Source organism: Physeter macrocephalus, chromosome 21 (genome assembly GCF_002837175.3).
Source record: "Physeter macrocephalus isolate SW-GA chromosome 21, ASM283717v5, whole genome shotgun sequence".
NCBI classification, from domain to species: Eukaryota; Metazoa; Chordata; class Mammalia; order Artiodactyla; family Physeteridae; genus Physeter; species Physeter macrocephalus.
In genome coordinates, this window is record NC_041234.1 from 92,961,218 (window position 1) to 92,980,358 (window position 19,141).

At 41.5% G+C, this 19,141-nt stretch overlaps 1 protein-coding gene and 1 long non-coding RNA gene across 3 annotated transcripts; one reads left to right on the plus strand and one right to left on the minus strand.

Moving 5' to 3' along the window:
- Positions 1–136: 136 nt before the first annotated feature.
- On the minus strand, positions 137–13,907 carry NKRF (NFKB repressing factor). Of its 2 annotated transcripts, XM_028482378.2 has the most exons (4): positions 13,427–13,487; positions 11,669–11,802; positions 4,487–4,617; positions 138–3,440 (listed from the first exon to the last, which is right to left on the minus strand). In XM_028482378.2, the coding sequence occupies exons 2-4, from the start codon at positions 11,725–11,727 to the stop codon at positions 1,483–1,485; spliced, it is 2,148 nt and encodes a 715-aa protein (XP_028338179.1). In that variant the 5' UTR covers positions 11,728–11,802; positions 13,427–13,487; the 3' UTR covers positions 138–1,482. The 2 variants fall into 2 exon arrangements, with proteins under 2 accessions (XP_023983866.2, XP_028338179.1); XM_024128098.3 differs by lacking the exon at positions 11,669–11,802 and having other exon boundaries at positions 137–3,440; positions 13,427–13,907.
- LOC114484673 (uncharacterized) lies at positions 7,665–12,164 on the plus strand. Its single transcript, XR_003677836.2, has 3 exons — positions 7,665–8,476; positions 11,190–11,381; positions 12,088–12,164. It is a non-coding gene; the product is annotated as an uncharacterized lncRNA (long non-coding RNA).
- Positions 13,908–19,141: the final 5,234 nt, after the last annotated feature.

Here is a 19,141-nt window from a genome sequence, read left to right on the forward strand (position 1 = left end):
GCAGCAGAGGGAGGCCCGCACACCGCAAAAAAAAAAAAAAAAAAAAAAAAAAAAAAAAAAAGAGGGGAAAGGAAATTGTTCACTGTGGGCCAATTACATGTCAAGTTTGGTGCTAAATGTTTTAAGACACTGTAAACAACCTAATTGTTCTAAACATGAAGTCATTGGAAGTGTTTATCAATATCAGTATTCATCTCTGAATATTAACACTTGATTTATCCGAGATACAAAAACAAAATCACGTAGAAGTAAACAGCCTGAGATTTGGTTGCAGCCAGCAGGTTGGTCCCCAGAGAAAACGTGATGGGTGGCTGACTGGCTGTTCCTATCTGCTAAGTCATTATGTTCATCCACATGTGCTCTAAGTGTTGAAATATTTTGTGCAAACGCCACTTCCCTTCTCCAAAGACCCAAAGTGTCGCTACCAGGCTGCTTCCCAGAAACAAGCACACCACCATTTTGATCAACTTTGGCTCCTTTTTATTCAGGAAGCATACACTAATCCTTTTTATAGTTTTTTTTTTTTACATTCCAGAAATAAGCGAAAATAGCAGTTTTAAATATGTTACAAAGTTGGCTTTGGGGGCTAAATAAGCTTTTTGAGAGAGGGACCAGCCAACTAACCTTTTCATCAAAGCACCAAGGTATCTTCAGTCTTTTACCAAGCTCCACCACAGCTGTGGCCACCTTGGATGTGCTATACACCCAAATCATGTGAAAGCTATAACGGAGAGTTGCTGCGAGTCTCTCTGCAAGGCACCAAGAACAGACAGTTCCAGCTTCCTTTCTTCAGACTGAATCAAAGTTTTGGGAACTTTTCAATTGCTCTCTCAAGTAGTGCTCTCTCAGCATGAAGACTAGAATTTGTTAACACTCATATATCACAAGATACAGTATATCACTTCCAATATTCTGGAAACCACATGGTAGAAGTTATAAATAAATGAACACTAAAATTACTTTAAGAAAGTTTTACATCATTTAGTTGGTAAGGACATTTACACGTACAGCACAATTTACTATTAAACATTCTATAACTGGCTTCACATAAAGATGAAAATAGATAATACAAAATGACCTGACATTTTCAGTTAAGTCTGGAATTAAGACTGTAGTTTTATTGTAGTCAATATCAACTTTACATATTGTTGCAAATTGCTGTGCTATGCCCTTTAAAATGGGAATTTCTTTCTCGGGGTGAAATTCCATTTGGATATGTGTTCTTGCTTTGTACAAACTACTAAAATCTGAGGGACACAGCAATATCAAAGACACAAACAGAAACTGCACAATATTATCTGCTGGATTAAGCTAATACAGGTGGACAGAATTCTTCAAGTTCCAATATCTAATAAAGCACTATATGAAATGAACAAGGTGAGACACCTTAAGAATGAATAGACTCTGCAACCAGAACATGTAGCATTTCTTTTATTCACAAATCTGCCTCATTAGGCATTTACAAAATAAATTAGTAAGATCTCAATTTGCTTGAGGCATCACAAGCTCGTAATGCCCCACTTGGCCTTCCTGTTTGAGCTGGTCTAGTAAATCCTCCTTCCGTCTTTTTCTACCTACCACCAGGTACCTATCGTGGCCCACCCCATGAGACTTACTCTTAAGACCATACTTCTGGGCAATCTGATGTATCTGCTTCCGCTCATCATTAGTCAGCTCTGTAGAGAAAGTTAAATCCGTGTGGCTCTCCGAGCGGGCGTAGTTTCTGATGATCTGTTCAATATCTCTCTTGGCAATTTTATTTACCCTCTCTACATCAAGACCAAGCCCTTCCCGCTTATGCTGCTCTTTGACAGAGATCGGCTCCCGAATGCCCTCACCAGATTTACCTAAACCACCACCCGTCCAACCCATCTTTCTCAGCAGCTGATTTCCAATGTTATCTTCTTTGATTTGTTGTTTGTAAGCCTCCTCTGCTGAGCGACCCTGAATTTCATTTCTTGAAATCACATCTTCAATAGCTCCTTTCTTCAAGTTGTTAATGACAGTCGGCTGGGTCTTTTTGAGGGTTTTCACAGCTTCCCCAGCAGCTTCATATTTGACAGTTTTCTTCACTCCAACTGCTTCTGCAATTACTTCACTCTCTAGAATCACCTTGCATTTCCATCGGAGTCCTGTCATTCTTTCATAGACATATTCAACTGTCATTCGATTAAACTGAGCTGTGTCGTTCAGCGTGCACACAGGATTTGAAGAATTCTCATAAACTACGAGATCCTTTATATCTTTCTTCTTCCCAGATCCCCTGGGTGAAGAGCCTGTTTGGCATTGTGAACTTTTGACGGATGGGTAAGTGGGTTGTGTTTTTTGAAGGATTTTCAAAGCCTCATCAGCAGCTGCATGTTTACTTGTTTTTTTGGTTCCATAACCTTCAGCTAAGCAGTGATCTTGCAAAAACACTCGACAACGCCACGTACGATTTGGCATCATCTCATATTTGTATTCAACAGACATTTTGTTGTATGAGGCAGAATTGTTAAGGATACCAATTGCATCATTTGCATTTTCTGTAAGGACAAAATTGGTCCAGTGTTTGGCAGAAGCATTAAAAATCGGCTGCCCAGAAGCATCTTTAGCCAGCACCACCAGCTCTTCTGGTGGTTTCAGAGCTGGCGGAAATTCATATGAAGGCATGCCAATCTGACACACCACAAGGTCCTCTCCAATCGTGTGCTTGAATTTCCGTCGGACAACCCTAACTTCAATACGTTTCTGCAAGAGTTTTACAGCTAGCTCAGTAGCTCGATCCCTGGAACCATTCTTGCTGCCAGCATAACCTGTAGTTAAGTAGATATTTTGGCATCTAACTTCACAAGCATAACCATCTGTTAGAAGTTTTTTATTTTTGGGGATGTCGGCAGGAGGGATTTCTTTTAAAGGAGCGTATATATATTCAGGATTTGTCTTACATGCCTGAATACAACGAGTTAACATATATGTGTAATTAATTTTATCAGATCCAGAAGTCATCTCTGGATTAGAAAGGTTCTTCCAGATAGTTGCTGTTAGTTTTTCAATAAAATACTGCTTCTCGGCTACCACTGACTCAGGAAATGTCTGTGATGGTGAAGGCTCAGGAGCTGACTGGCAGTTTGCCTGCTGTGATGTGCTGCTGGGGGCAGGGTTCCCACTGTCAAAATACATGTTGGCTGTTACAGGCTGGTCTTTTGTGAAAATAAATCCTGATGAATCACAATACTGAGAATTTCCATCTTGTATACTGAAAGAGTCTTGAGTATAATCTTGGTAGATGTCTCTTGGCATGCTGGCAAAATGTGTTTGTTCATTTACCTCTTTTGTTTGAGGGCCATAAGGATCTTCCTGTCTTTCATCTTTTGAACTACTAGCTACAAAATGTACAGGCTCAAAACGAGGTCTCACATGGAATTTGGAACCGGCTTGCTTTTTAGGAGGATTTTGACCTATAGAATGAGTGAAATTTACAATTCATTAAAAAAGGAATATTTCAAAAGAACCAAGCAGGAAAATAGTACCAACCATATTATTTTTGCAAACTATATTGTTGGTACAAGATATTCCCATCACAAAAACTTCGGGTCATTTAGGTGAAGGGACTCAAATATCAATATAAGATTCCAGCATAAGGAGGGATGCTCCCTGTCCGTCCATGTGTAAGGGAAGAGACTTGATAGAAAATATGCCATTGACTCGAGTATGCAGGTCACCACCACGCATGACCGGTAGATGCTTCTGCATCGAATGAGTTAAAGCACAGGTGAAGTGTACCGAGTAAGAGGTGGTTCCACTACGATCTCATACCACCTGTGCTGAAAAGCTCCCTTCTTCAGGATTGCAAACGGAACAGATGGCTCTAATGCAACAGAGATGATGAGCAGAGGCATTTACAAAGCCTCTCTTTTGTACCAGAAGTGACTGACTCTGTGATGGTGCTTTACATAGTTGTGACTAAAAAACCAAATAAAAAAAAACTGTCAAAAGATCCCAAAGGTTTTCAACTTCAAAATCTTAGTTCTGACCTATTCTGCACAAAAAGGTGTTTGCTATATTTTATTTCTAGAACAGCTGGAAGCTGATGATTTATGGAGGGTATCAAATTTAAAGCTATGGAAGAACTCTGTTGAGGCTATACCAGACACTAGAGCTTTCTCCCTATAACACGGTTTAGTAGAAAATTGGTCCACGCTGGACCCATCCAAGAGGATTTAGTTACTTAGATGCTCAAATGATCTAGAGTATAAGGTTGTTCTATTTAAAGGGAGGTTCCATGGCACGGACTTCAAGGATAGCATTATAGTGTGAGTTCAGTATTCTTAGTTTTCAGTTCTATTTAGCATCCTAAAAAAATGTATAAACTAAAAGTTAAAATTTTACGTTTGTGTAAGATCCAAAGTTACCAATGTTATTTAAAATCATATACCACACTCATATCATTAAAAAAAAGCCACAGTTTCTTCAAATCCCACCTTCCAGAAATAAGTATACTCACCATCACATGTTGAGAGGTGACGTTTTTGACCTTTGGAAGGTTTGGACAGCATCAGATCATATGAAGGCATCTCCCCAATATCGATACCTTCAGCCATCTGGAGAATTTTTTCCATCAAGCGTGGGCTGTACCTATGTAAATTAATATAATCTACAGTTAAAACAGATAAGAATGCAGTTTTTGAAAAAGTTTCTAGATGACCCGTCTTATAATTGCTCCCACAGGACTTTACCAACAGAGTGTCTTGGCTATAAAACTGAAGAATCTGCCATAAAATAGTTATGTATCAAATGAGTAATTATGTTACTATCATTAGAAGACATACAAACATAAAAATCAAGAAATTTAGGTGAAGACCTTATCTTTAATTTGAACTAAAAGTATCCATATAAACTCATAATTTTTCTCTATCATACATACACAGTATATGTAAATAATTACATTAATATATTTACAGAAGTACTAAGAGTGTTAATAAGAGGTGGGCTGTGGGACTCCCCTGGTGGCGCAGGGGATAAGACTCTGCGCTCCCAATGCAGGGGGCCTGGGTTCGATCCCTGCTCAGGGAACTAGATCCCACATGCATGCCCCAACTAAGGAGTCCGAAACTAAGGAGCCCACGTGCTGCAACTAAGGAGTCCGCCTGCTGAAACTAAGACCTGGTGCAAGCAAATAAATAAATAAATAATAAGGGATGGCGTATAACATCCAGATTGTGGTTTCTATCACTTCCCACCGAAAGGAATCAGAGTCCTGAGAGAAATGGTTGGATCCAAGTTTGGGGCAAGAAATGTATAAGGTGAACCTGGGAGATATTTTTGTGCCTGGAAACAAGGAAGCTGTCAAAGACCTCAGGGGTTGTGTCAAATGGACTCAGAAGCGAGCCAACTTGAGTATCAGTAAGAATAACCACAGTGGACTGAAACACATCAAATATTTTAAAAATCCATTAGTTCATAATAATACTTACAAACTCGTTATTGGTCACCTTTGTAGGATGGTAGGGAATCAAATCATTATTCCCAAAACAGGTAATGTTAAAGGAAGAAAGCAAGCATTTATCTGGCATTTTCCCGTACGGACTGTACCTCAGAGAATCTAGAGAGTTGATGAGGAAAATCTCTTTTACAGAAGCATTCCAGCTAATAAATGAAGGAATGATAGATTACTACCATTTTACGACCCATAATGCAACAATAAGTGATCATCAAGGGCTGCTAAGCTTATCAGATGAAAAGTTGATGGAGAAGAACCTAGAAATAGACCCACACGAATGTGCTCAACTGTTGACAAAGCTGCAAAAGCAATCCAATGGTGGAAGGACAGCCTTTTCATCAAATGGTGCTGGACCAAGTGGGTATCCTTAAGCCAAACAAACAAACAACCTCAACCTAAACCTCACACCCTGCACAAAAATTAACTCGAAACGCATCACAAACTGAAATGTAAAATGTGAAACTAAAAAGCTTTTACAAAAGACATAGGACAAAATCTAAAGATCTAGGGCTAGGCAAAGAGTTCTCACACTTGACACCAAAAGCATGATCCATTAAAGAAAAAGTTAATAAAATGGACCTCACCAAAATTAAAAACTTTTGTTCTCAAAAGACCCCATGAAGAGGATGAAAAGACAAGCTACAGACTGCAAGAAAACATTTGCAAACCACACACTTGACAAAAGACTAGTATCTAGTATAAAGACCTCTCAAAATGCAACAGTAAGATATATACATATATATAATGTGCACATATGTGTATATACACATATATATGTGTACACATACATATAAATGAACAAAAGATATAAACAGAACATTTCACCAAAGAGGATATACAGATTGCAAATAAGCACACAAAAAGATGTTCAACATCATTAGCCACCAAAGAAATGCAATTTAAAACCACAATGAGATATCACTCCATACCTATCAGAGTGGCTAAAGTGAAAAATAGTGACAACACTAAATGCTGACAAGAATGCAGAAAAACTGGATCACCCGTACATTGCTAGTGGGAATGTAAAATGGTATGGACACTCTGGGAAACAACTTGGAAGTTTCTTATAAAATTAAACATGCAATTGCCTCACAATCTTGCAACCGCACTTTTGGGCATTTATCTCAGAGAAATAAAAACTTATGTTTACACAAAAAAACTGTACACAAATGTTCAAAACAGCTTTATTTGTAACAACCCCAAACTGCAATCAGCCCAGAAGTCTCTCAACAGGTGGTCAAACTCTGGTACCACACATCACGGAACAACACTACTCAGCAATAAAAAGGAAAAAAAACTATTGATACACACAATACTGTGTATGAGTGGGAGGGAGATGGCTGTGGTTATAAAAGGGCAACATGAGGGATCCTTGTGGTACTGGAACTGTTCAATATCTTGACTGTGGTAGTGCATATGCAAACCTACACGTGATAAACTGTATAGAGTTAAACACACAACACACACACACACACACACACACCCCCCAGTACTTGTAAAACTGGGGGAATCTGTGTAGAAATCAGTGGATTGTAACAAGGTCATTATCCTGGTTATGATATGATACAATAACTTTGCAAAATGTTGTCACTGGGGGGAACTGGGTAAAGAGTGCAGGGCATTGCTTTGTGTTATTCCCCTACAATTACAGGTGAATCTATAATTATTTCAATAAAAATTTTAATTAAAAAAAGCTGGTGGAGAACTTTATAATCTTAATATCACTAAAAATTGGACAACCAACCAGACCTGTGTCCCTGATGTGATATGACAAGACAAAGATCTAAAAAGTGTTCTTGCCCACCAAATAACTGAACTCAAACCTAATCAAGCCCCTAACTCCTAGAAACATGTTAAACACCATCACAAGCATACAGCCAGCCAGGGACTTCCCTGGTGGTCCAGTGGGTAAGACTCCACGCTCCCAATGCAGGGGGCCCTAGCCGGGGAACTAGAGCCCGCATGCATGCCACAACTAAGAGCCCGCATGCCGCAACTAAAGATCCCACATGCCGCAATGAAGATCCCGCATGCCGCAACTGAGAGCTGGTGCAGCCAAAATAAATAAATATTTAAAAAAAAAAAAAGAATACAGCCAGCCAAATCCATAATGAAGGAAACACTATGTGACAGCCCATTTCTTCATCAAATAAACAGCATGAAATAAAAGTAGAGGGAATGGTTATAGGTTAAAGGAGACAGATCAACCAGATATGCGTGGACCTTGTTTGGACTGTGAATCAAACCAACTGTAAAAAGGTATCCTGAGACAAATACAGAAAATTAAACACGGACTAGGCATTGGATGATTTTAGGAAATTATTGTTAAGTTTGTTGAGTATGAATAATGGTATTATGAAAAATTACCCGGTACAGATATATACTAAAGTATTTGCAGAAGAAATGATGTCAAGATTTGCTTTAATATTCTCTACACTATCTCCCACAAAAAAACTGGGGGCAAGATGAAATGAGAAGGGTAGCATGACAGACTTGATACTTGCTGAAGTTGAGTGATGGGCACATGGGTGTCCACTAAACTATTTTTGTGTGTTTGATTTTTCCATAATAAAAAGCTTTAAAACATACAATTTTTAAAAGGACTCCTTTATGAAGTAAATTGGAGCTTGACAGAATATCAATTTCCTGCAGAGAAACAAAAATATGGGCTCAAGTGAAGTTTTGGTTATCATGGGGATCTACTCACCCTTCCTACCTTCAGAGCCTTTCCCAGCCTACCAGGGACCACTGGACTGCCAGGGAATTCCCCAAGAAAGTTCTGAAAATGAGTGACTAGCACACCTCTACATGAATAGGTTCTGAACTTGAAGGAGGGTAACATTTTCCATTTTCCACACAATAGGTTCCACACCCTTCAGATGTCTTTCCTTGCAAAGCAGAGGAGTGACATGGTGGCCTTCACTGACAGATTACCTGGAAGCCAGCCCAGTTGTAACCCACACTTCCCACTGATAACTGCTGCTGCTAGCACAGGTATTTTAAATGCCAAAAGTAATTTTATTTTTATTTACTCTTATCTAAATATCAAAAACCATCGCCTAAAACGTCATACATTGTATATATCACTTTCATTAAGATTTGGGAGTCCAATTTCCAAGGTGATGAAAACAAAAGATTATGAAAGTGAGATGAAGTCTACAAATCTTAAACTGGTATTGCCACTCTTGCTACCAAAACTGGTACTACAACCAACCCACTCACCTTGAATTCCAGTCAAAATTCTCCAGACCTTAAATTATAGCCTTATTCCAAATGCGGTATACAACTGTAAACGGCATGTGTGCCATACAGTGTGCGTGAATGATGCATTTGGGGCCCACTCCATTCACATTCACTTTTTCTCTCAGGTTTCTTCCAGAGTTAGTAATGATTATACCTACTTACTATTCTCTATTCATTACATCTGCCACAAAATTCAACATCACCCATAGGCTATAAAAATAAACCTCCGTGTTAGCTGCCAACACAGTCATCTTCTCAGCCCTTTATTAGGAAGTCATAATACTGAAGAAGCCCAACCAGCTGAAAAAATAATGGAACAGACCGTATAGTGCCTGACACTTGACTATTCAAAGAACAATGCAAATATTAATCTTTGCATTAATCTTTACTATGAAGACCACTAGGATTTCAGTCTCCAGAGAGTAGCTACCCAGGGATAAAGAAGTGGTTCCGCAAATTTGAAATCAGCCAAGGCAGTAAAGCTTTCATTACTCAGTTTTCCATAGCGTGTTTTTTTTTTGTAGTGGATTTAAAAGGAACACCTTTACTCCAGAAATTTTAGAGAATCCACCAAGAAAAGCACCTACAAACCCAAGCACTGATAACTTCACTAACATTTTGGGGTTTACTTTTTATTCCTTTTTCTATGCTTCCCATACCACGTCCCCCCACCGCCACAAAAAAATTACTATCAGATCATCTTTGATTTGTAATCTGCTGGGGGCGGGTGTTGTTTTTCTTAATTTACTATGTCATAAACTTTCTCTCCATGTCATTACCACATGAGTTTTAATGGCTATATAGTATTCTGTCTTACAGTGGGACCATGATGTAAAGTGTCAGTAAGGCAAGTCTAATAGAGTAATTTTAAGATGCATGCATATTATGTAGTTAAGTCTGTTAATTCACCCATTTGGTTGTAAATGCTTAAAAAGAAAACCAAAAAGCCCCAGCAAATCTTTAAGGTTTCCAAAGATAGTTTATTATGTTCCAAGCTTTAGGAAATCACAACTGTCCTAGCATACAAAAAGATGATGTCTAGTGGACAAAGACATCTGACTTCATGAATCTTACATTCTTGAAAAAAGACACGTGCATATAGGTGTATACTTATGATATACAATGGCACCTGAAATTTAATGAATATTCAGTAATAGATGCTTTCCATTTTTTAAAAATCTACTAAACTGCTCTACTAGGTCCAAATAAAAAAGCTGAGGTTTGAAAACTAAGCAAAGATTAGGATTTCCAAGTATAAAATTACTTATGCAAAACTATTCTTAAGACTCCTAACATAGTCAGTGAATAACATAAAACCAAGATTACTGATACATCTTTTGAAAGCTCCCACTCATACTTCATTAGCTGGTGACTGATGCACTCTACCTACTACGTGCGAGGTTAGTTTCACAACATGAGCCCAGCCAGCATCTACCTTCCAAACACCAATCTCAATCAACAAGGAAGAGACAAATAATCAAGGTGGCAAAGCTGATTTCATTTTAGGGTATATTTTCTCTATTAACTAATATCGCATCAAAGGTAATTAGGCCAGGATTGTTTCTAATACTACTGATGAAGAATGATTGGAAAACTAATGCGCCAGTTAACCAAACATTCTGCTTTATTAAATATACATACACTATTTACAATTTTAAGTAAAAACTGCAGAGGTCCCTAGGCATTCATATGAACAATTATGTCAGTGCTGTAGATGTAGTTGATTAGAAGACTGCACTAACTTTTCATTAGCCACAAGACGTATCTTAGAAATTGCCTACAGAAAACAATCTTGACAGGTTGTTTACTTTTATGAAGCAGACAAGAAAAAGTGAAGAGAAATAATTTCAGCTATTTGGGCTTCCTCATTGCCTCGACTATGAGAGAAAAGATGATCAAAAAGCAGACTGGAAAACATTGCTTTATTTTATCCTATAAGGCAATGGTTCTTATAGTGTAGTCCCTGGATGAGCATTTTCTGATCAACAGTAATTATCTGGGAATTAGTTAGAAATGCAAATTCTGGGGTCCCACCTCACACCTACTGAATCAGAAACTCTGGGAGGGGAGCCCAGCAATCTGTGTTTTAACAAGCCTAACAGGTGATTCTGATGCTTGCTTAAGTCTGAGAAACATGTTACGGAGAGTCAAGAAGATATTCAAACTTGTTCTCTGACAATTGCCACTATCACCAAAAAGAATGAAACATGGTTTGCTTCCCTGCACATTTGAGCTCCTCCTGGCTTGGTCTTATGATCAAGGAGTTTTCAAAGATGTCCTTGACCTAGGAGTTATTTCAGCCCCAGCTAAATCAGAACACGGAGTCCTGCGAGTGGGAAACAAAAGGCAAAGAGTTCCCTTCTTGCTACTGTTTATAATCTGTTCTGTAAGTCAAGGGATGAGCCTTGAACAACAAATTAATAATTTTGGATTAGAATGGGCTATGTCACCATGTACTCCACAGTTCCCCTGGGAGAAAAGAAGAGTCTTCTGTCACAGCAGAATAGACCAGAAAACAAGAGCTCTGCCAACATCGACATTAACAAGTACTGGAATACAGGTTTTACTCACCTGAAGATGACAGCTAATATAAAGCCTGCCTAGCTTCCAAGATTCTTTATTGCCTCTTCCATTTCTCCTATATCTAAGTTATCAGGTACAATGCAAACATTACTCTTCAGTTAAGCTACTGGATAATGTTATAGCCATTCTTGTATTGATTGAATTGACTTAACTGCAATGCAACATGATGACAATACATGTGTTGATATATACTATACACAAATGTGCCTGGGTGAGTGCATACACACAAATGCTCTGGATGCCTGAGCTTTTAACACTATCACTGGCCCGGTTTGTGTTTTTAATGCCCTAGTTATGCTCAAGGCTTCTGTTGTTCTTGGGATGAAATCCTGAGAGATAATAATGACTTATGTCGGTTACTTGCTTTCACTCCTGGTCCATCCTTCCCTATAGCAGCTGTGTCTCAGTGGAAAGAGCATCGGAAGACTTGGGTCCCAGCCCCAACTATGGGACCTTGGAAAAGTCACTTAACTTCTTGGCTTCCATTGATTTAGCTGTAAAAATGAGACACCACTCAATTTCTAAGGTTGTTGTATTAAATGAGATACATATTTTAAGTATTTTGTACATTACAAAGCTGTATTCATCTGTTCATGCCACACATATTTATTGAGCAGCTATTATGAAGAAGGCACTCTTCTAGGCACTGAGGATAAAGGTGTGAACAAGAAAGCAAAAACCCTTTCCCCGAAGGAGCTTACATTCTTGTGGGAAGGTAAGATTTATCATTAACACAGAGGATGGTTATTCTCCTCACCTATGTAACTTTTTTTTTTAAGGATTCAGATTCCCCACGGCCTTCCGTGATATTAAGGAGATCTACGATTACAGGATAAAGGTACCTTTTCTACTGCCAGAACAATATTGTTAAGTGAAGGTCAATTAAATTTATCTGACTTGATTAATTACTGAGGCTTCCCCAGTTGTAACCAGTTCCTCCAGTGAAACAATCATTATCTCTGGAGGCAGAAATTACACTAACCTAGAGAAGACAGAAAAAAACACATTTGTGTTATGAAAGCAAAACAAAGTATCACGCTGGATGCTATGTTCAACAATTAAGCACTAACAGTAGACAATCCTATTTACAGTCATTCCTGGAACTGAACTGGCTGAATTTGATCTGATCATTTTCCAGAATTTCTCATCCTTCCTAATAAAAAATTCACCGTGAGGCAAGAGTGTCAAAAAAAAAAAAAGAAGCCTCTTAGTCTATCAAAGGAATGATTAGTCTAGTATAGGGCCTGTCTGAGGGTTCTGTAGGACAGTGGTCCAAGTAGTCTGTTGAGAAAAAAAAAAATGCGTTGGAACCATACCGCAGTCTCCATTGAATGCAAAGAGCTTTCAAAGAGGCCTGTTCAGAACACGCACCAGGTTCTAGGAAAGGGGGGAGGGGACACATACCCCAAACCTCACCCCGAGGCCAAATGTTAACCCTTCTGATCACAATTAAGGTGAAATGAGGGCAATCCTTTTTTACAGTAGATATATCCATTTCTTTGTTTGCGTCCATACACATAATGCGCAAATCTACAAGAAAGGCGGGCCCTGCGGCTGAGAGACCTCATACAAACCGCCTCCCCAGGAGAAGACAGTACAACCCAGCAGCGGGGCTGGTGTTGTTTAATTTAACGGGGATGGAAGGGAGGCCAGTCAGGAGGAGACTAGAATTAGAACCAAAGAGTCCCCCTCCCCTCCCCCCACAGACCCTCGAAGCCCCAACTGTCGAATATTCTCTGCGGATACCGCATCCCTGGAAGGTCCTACGCAGGTCCGAGGTTCTGCTATTCGTCATTTCCCACGCCCTCCAAAAACACCATCACAATGACCACCTCTCAATAATCCTCTCCCAGGCGCTTCTTTATCTTCATCCCTGGTCCTGGAGGGGCCGCTCTCACGATCCCCGCACCCTTCTAGCTGTTATGTCATCCCCTGCCACCTAGCTTGGCCAACCCCCCACCCAGGCCAACAGTGAGCCCTCTGGAGTCCTCCAGCACCTCCAAACCTCCAGTCTCTAAGCTCTCATCCCTACCCGGCCCCCCCGGTCCCTATCCCGACCCTCATCGCCGATTCCCCCCACCACCCGGGTCCCTAACCCGACCCTTACACCTTCCTCACCTGCAGCCCAGGAAAACGTGGTTGGTCCAGGCAGCGGAGAGCGCGAGGAGCTGGTCTAGGGCAGCCCCGGGATAGCTGTGCAGGTGCCGACAGATGAAGCTGCGCCGCAGAGCCCACTGCCAGTCACTTTCGTGGCTATAGCGCCACTGCTCCAGCACTGGCTCGGGCGGGGGCGGCGGGAGGGGCGGCGGCGGCGGCGGCGGGAGGGGGGGCAGCGGCGGCGGCGACAGGAAGTCGCCCCCCAACAGCAGACGTCCGCCAGCCATCTTCTCCGCCCCCAAGCAGGGACCCCAGGGATGAAGCCGACTCGCTACCAGGAGCGAGCGGGAACGGGGGTCGGTGGGAGGGGCCGGGTGAGGAGGGGCGCGCCGAGGCGCGAAGACCAACTCTCAGGGGACTGGAATGTGTGCGTGACGGGCGACCGTTGAAAAGGCGAGCACGAGCTCGTGTCCTGGCAACCCGGGAGCACGCCCGTTGCACTCCTCCAACTCGTGGAGGAGCAGGAGGAGGGCACCCGCCGCAGTCACACGCGCGCCGGGGAGGCCGAGCCAGGCCCCGCGCTCCGCACCTCCAGCTACCCGCAGACTCACGCACTGCACTGGGAAGGAAAAAAAAAAAAAAAGACACCAGCACGCTTTGCTCCCCTTCCTCTAGTCTACCTACCCGCGTGCAGCCCCGAGGTTGTGAGGCCAGTGCGCTTGCGCCGCGGCTGTTCCCTAACTTCGAAATCCCGTCACAGAGTCTCGCGCGACGTACGTTTTTTTTCCCGTTTCTGATGACTACGGGCCTTTGACGCACTATGGTAACAAGCGGGGGGCGGGGCTCCGGGAAGGGGATTTTTGGAAGGTTCTCTGAGGCTTGGGAACCTTGTTCTGTTAAGTCCCTGGAAGACTCCCACAGGTGATTCTTGGCAGCAGTAGCTCGCCTGACGCTTTTCCCTGGGTTTCTGACAGTGGGACCGTGTACTTTGGGAGGGACTTGGGTTTGAAATGTATTTTACCCTTTTTATTTTTTTAAATGTCAGCTCTCCGAGGCGCCTTTTCTTCAGAGGATTAGCTTTGTATTTTACTGTGAAGTAGTACTAAAAACGAAATACTTAGAAAATCATCCACAGCGCCACTTCTCTAGTCAACCACTTTTATCATCCATACTGCATCCCAATTGCTGACAAGCATCGTGTTTACACAGTAGTGATCACGATTTCAAATAATTCTGTGTTAACTGTATCAAGTTAAAACGTGCAGAATATTACAAAATGCAAAAGGGGCCCCCGAAAGAGGGTTAAAAGCTGCACAGCAGCAAATGGCTCAATCGCTCTGTAGGCAAACGTTATTACTAGACCCGTGGGTCTGCTCCAGCCCGATCCCTCAATCCCTGTCTGCCAATCTGTGCTATGAAAGTAGTTAAATGAGTGTCTGTCAGCGGGAATTTACACAGCACCTACTGTGTGCTCAGTATAGTCAATACAGAGGAAAAAGAAACTGGGTTTTCTCTGTTGTCCTGGAACTGATTACAGTGTTAGTGGGGAGAAATAGTCCTGCACAGAACTCAATGTCCCACGGCGGCAGGACCGTTGGATGAGGTAGCTTTGACCCACTGTCTCCTTTTGTTTAACGATGTATTTCTCATTATGTGACACATTTATGTGTAGGGGTGTGTTGGACTGAGAAGAGCAAATTACAGCATTGTTCACACTGTTTCATAATGATCTATTTCCATGCCTGTCTCTCCCATTACACAGGGAGTGCTGTCTTTGACTCTGATAGGCATTCGTGTTTATTGAAATAATGACAGTCTTTGAACCATCAAATCAAAGAACATGATACTAGAAAGGAAGCTTAGAGACCATAAACTCAAGTCATCACTGCATGAGTGAGAAAAATAAGGCCAGAGAGGTGTAGTGATAGCTGAAGACTGTAGAGACCATTCCCGGCAAAGCTGAGATCAGAATCTAGGTCACCTGACTCATCATCCAGTGCTCCCCCAGTCATTTGCCATTGCGTTGCTGGTTTTTTTTTTTTTTCTTTGCGGTGTGTACCACCTTTTGAACTTTAAAAAAATTTGACGCCTCCCCACCCCCCCGTGACAGCCCCATGAGAACAAGGAACTCATCTGTCTTGCTTTTAGCACCTACACCTGGCTCCTGTAGGAACTCCACAGGTATTTGTTGAATTAAATGAATGATTGAATGAATGAAGGCTCTTTCTGTTGTCCCAAACTTGTGAAATTCATTTTCTTGGGGCCTACATTTTAAGCTGATTTGTAATTTTACAGTTAGATTAATTTCAGCCTAAGATGCCAACTTTCATCAAAATCAACATTGCAATCAATACACAGCTTTCAGGACTTCCCTGGTGGCGCAGTGGTTAAGAATCCGCCTGCCAATGCAGGGGACAAGGGTTCGAGCCCTGGCCCGGGAAGATCCCACATGCCGCGGAGCAACTGAGTCACAACTACTGAGCCTGCGCTCTAGAGCCCACGAGCCACAACTACTGAGCCCGAGAGCCACAACTACTGAAGCCTGTGCGCCTAGAGTCCGTGCTCTGCAACAAGAGAAGCCACAGCAATGAGAAGCCCGCGCACCGCAACAGAATAGCCCCCACTTGCCATAACTAGAGAAAGCCCGCGCGCAGCAACAAAGGCCCAACACAGCCAAAAATAAATAAATAAATAAATAATTAATTAATTTTAAAAAGAAGTACAGATAATTATACCAAAAAGACCATAGTGTTAAAAAAAATACACAGCTTTCTTAGAAAAAGAGTTGAGAAAATAAAAATGCCTTCCTCTCAGCATGGATGAAAATTCTTCCATCATACAGGAACAAGTAATTCCAATCTGACTTGTGAATTTGGATTACAGAGCGAAAGGCAATGAAATTGATGTTAGAGGCCATTTGTTCTGGAACAGCCATAGCTGGAGTCCATTTGTAAATCCTGCTATGGAATAAGCAGTTTCACCTGTAGGAAACAAAACAAAAATTCCCATGATTCTCCATGACCTTTCCCTGGTAATCCTTCTGATCAAAAAAAGCCTTCAGCCAACCTATCTCAGCCTATTCCCTTCTCACAAGCCACAGATGTTTTCTCAGTGAGCAGGAATTGAAACCCCTAAGCAGAAGTAGATTATCGGAATAATGGTTGAAGAGAGGCGTAGGAGGGGGCTGTGATAACAGCAGCCATTGCCATCCTAAAACAATCCAGAAAACTCCTGTAATCACCTGTCCTCCTCCCCTCCATCATCCTTCTCTGTTCTAACACAGGCTCCTGCCACTGATTTTACATGAAACACACAGAGTCTGACAGCTCTGAGCTTCCTTCCCTGCCATTTCCTGTGGGGAAGCCGGTGCGTGATGAGAGGGAAACCTGGGACCTGGCTAAGCACCACCCTCATAAACTATCCCAGAAATTAGATCACCAAAATTCTTGACCAGAGTATTCTGCACTACAGTAGCCTCTTGAGGAATGGCTACTAAATGGATTAAAAGCAATTGCTAGGAGCTGGCCAAATCCCGGTAATTTGAGCACCAAAATTATTAAGGACAGTTATAAGCCACTGAAAAAATAGGAAGTCTTAAGTCCACAGTGATACCAAGTAGATAAAGAAATAATGAGAGAGAAGGGAGGGCCTTTGCTTACAATAGAATACCATGTGCTGACTGGTAAATATGAAGGGAATGCTGGAGTTGGAAAATCATCATTTTGTAGATTGGTTCAGGCAAGAATTACCAATAGATGCTAAATCCAGGGGGAAATGTTTGATGAGGAGTAGGATATTTGCATGGACTTATACTTTCTCCTCACAGATTGTTTACTAGTAGCAAAGAAGGGGAAAAAACAGTGATTATATAGTGCAGAGATTGGGCAACACCTTGACCCAAAATGAGAACAGTCTATTTTTTAAATGGGACTTCAAAAATATCAATGTCACGGAAAGACAAAGAAAGGCTGTTTCAGATTAAAGGAGACTAAAGAAACAGGACACAATGGGTGATCCTAGAGCCAATCTTATATGGCAAGAAAAATTGCTGTAAAGTATACTATTCAATAGATTAAAGTAGCGTAACAATATTAAACTTACTGAAGTTGGTGACTGTGGCTATGTAAGAGAATATCCTTATTTTTAGGAAATACCCACTGGAATATTTAGGGGTAAAGGGCCATGATACATGTAAATTACCTTCAAATGGTTCAGAAAAAAATATTATGTGTCTCTATCTATCTAGATACAGAGAGAGCCTGAGTATAAATGATAAAGCAAATGGGGCAAAATATTATCAGTTGGTGCATCTGGGTCAAGAGCATGTGGGTATACTTGGTATTATTCTTGTAACTTAATTTCAAAATTAAATGTTTCAGGAGTGCAATAGTTCCCTACATTGGTGAAGAATCTCAATCTAGCTACCTCTTAATCACTTTTTATTGTGTGTCCAGCACTTTCCTGGCCCTCTGGGGGGCTATGAAATGATGTTCCTACCCTTAGGAAGCTGAACCTCTCTTGAGGAATGAAGTCCCTCAAACGAGAATCAGAGAAGATTATAAAATTTCAGCCAGGAGGTTAGAAAAGGAAGAAGAGATCAAGATAGGTGAATGGGGTCAAGAAGGGCTTCAAGGAGAAGGTAGGCCTGAGCCTCAAATGCAGGATTTAAATCAGGAGAGGATATTTCAGATAATGTCAACAAGTAGTTTGCATAACTCAGGGAGAGGCCGGTGCAGAGACTAAATGGACTGGAATGGAAACGGCTACTAGGAAGTATTGGAAAATATGGTTGAGTAGATAAGATAGGGCCAGTCTGTAAGTTCCTCAAGAGCAGTGTCTAACTGATCTCATGCAAAGTATCCCCCATAGCAGAGGGCACTGGACCAAATCCACGGGTGGTGTCCAATACACCCTTATCATTTGATTAAGAAAAAATAATTTCATTGAGCCTAAAACCAAGATAAGAAGTCTGTCCCCAATCCTATACATAACAAATATACATATAATTTTTATAGGTTATTGAGCTGAGGGCAGGGACTTTCTAAAGTCCCAGCCAAACAAGCTAAGAGATAGTACAGGACCTGGCTGGACATTGATGGCAGGTAGTAGGTCCAGGTGGCAAAGCCAACGTGAGGTATTAACTGTTCTAATGCAAAAGTCTTTCAAGGGGTGCCCTCATTTTAAAAGAATGGCCTTGCAAGAAAACTGTCCTTTTAGCAAAGGGATGAATCTCCCCGAGCGGGGGCATTTTGAACACAAAAGGACACTGCTTAACCTCAGTGCTTACAACTGGAGCCCAGTTTGCTCAGCCTTTTGGAGGGTATCAGCGGCCTGGTTCTGTCCCTAGAAGTAGTTGGCCTTCTCACTGCTCAGCAGGGCCCCAGGAACTGGCTCTCAGAGCCCCAGCAGACCTTTGCCCCCATCTATGCTCTAGCAAAACTATATGCAAATTTTAGTTAATCAAACCCATTTCCCCACTAACTTGCATTAAAACATCAGCCATTTATCTTCATTTCTGATTTCTTTTGACCAGCCAGTCACATTTTAAAAAAAATAAATTTATTTTATTTCTTTTTGGCTGCGTTGGGTTTTCGTTGCTGTGCGCAGGCTTTCTCTAGTTGCAGCGAGCGGGGGGAGGGGGGCTACTCTTCATTGCGGTGCGCGGGCTTCTTATTGTGGTGGCTTCTCTTGTCGCGGAGCACGGGCTCTAGGTGCGTGGACTTCAATAGTTGTGGC

Bases quoted from the DNA above. Each gene is read 5' to 3' on its own strand.
- NKRF (XM_024128098.3), bottom strand. From the start codon at position 13,692: ATGGCTGGCGGACGTCTGCTGTTGGGGGGCGACTTCCTGTCGCCGCCG. The intron at 4,618-13,426 runs GTGAGGAAGGTG...TAATTTACATAG, and splicing joins CACGTTTTCCTGGGCTGCAG to GTACAGCCCACGCTTGATGG. The intron at 3,441-4,486 runs GTGAGTATACTT...CTCATTCTATAG, and splicing joins TCACCTCTCAACATGTGATG to GTCAAAATCCTCCTAAAAAG.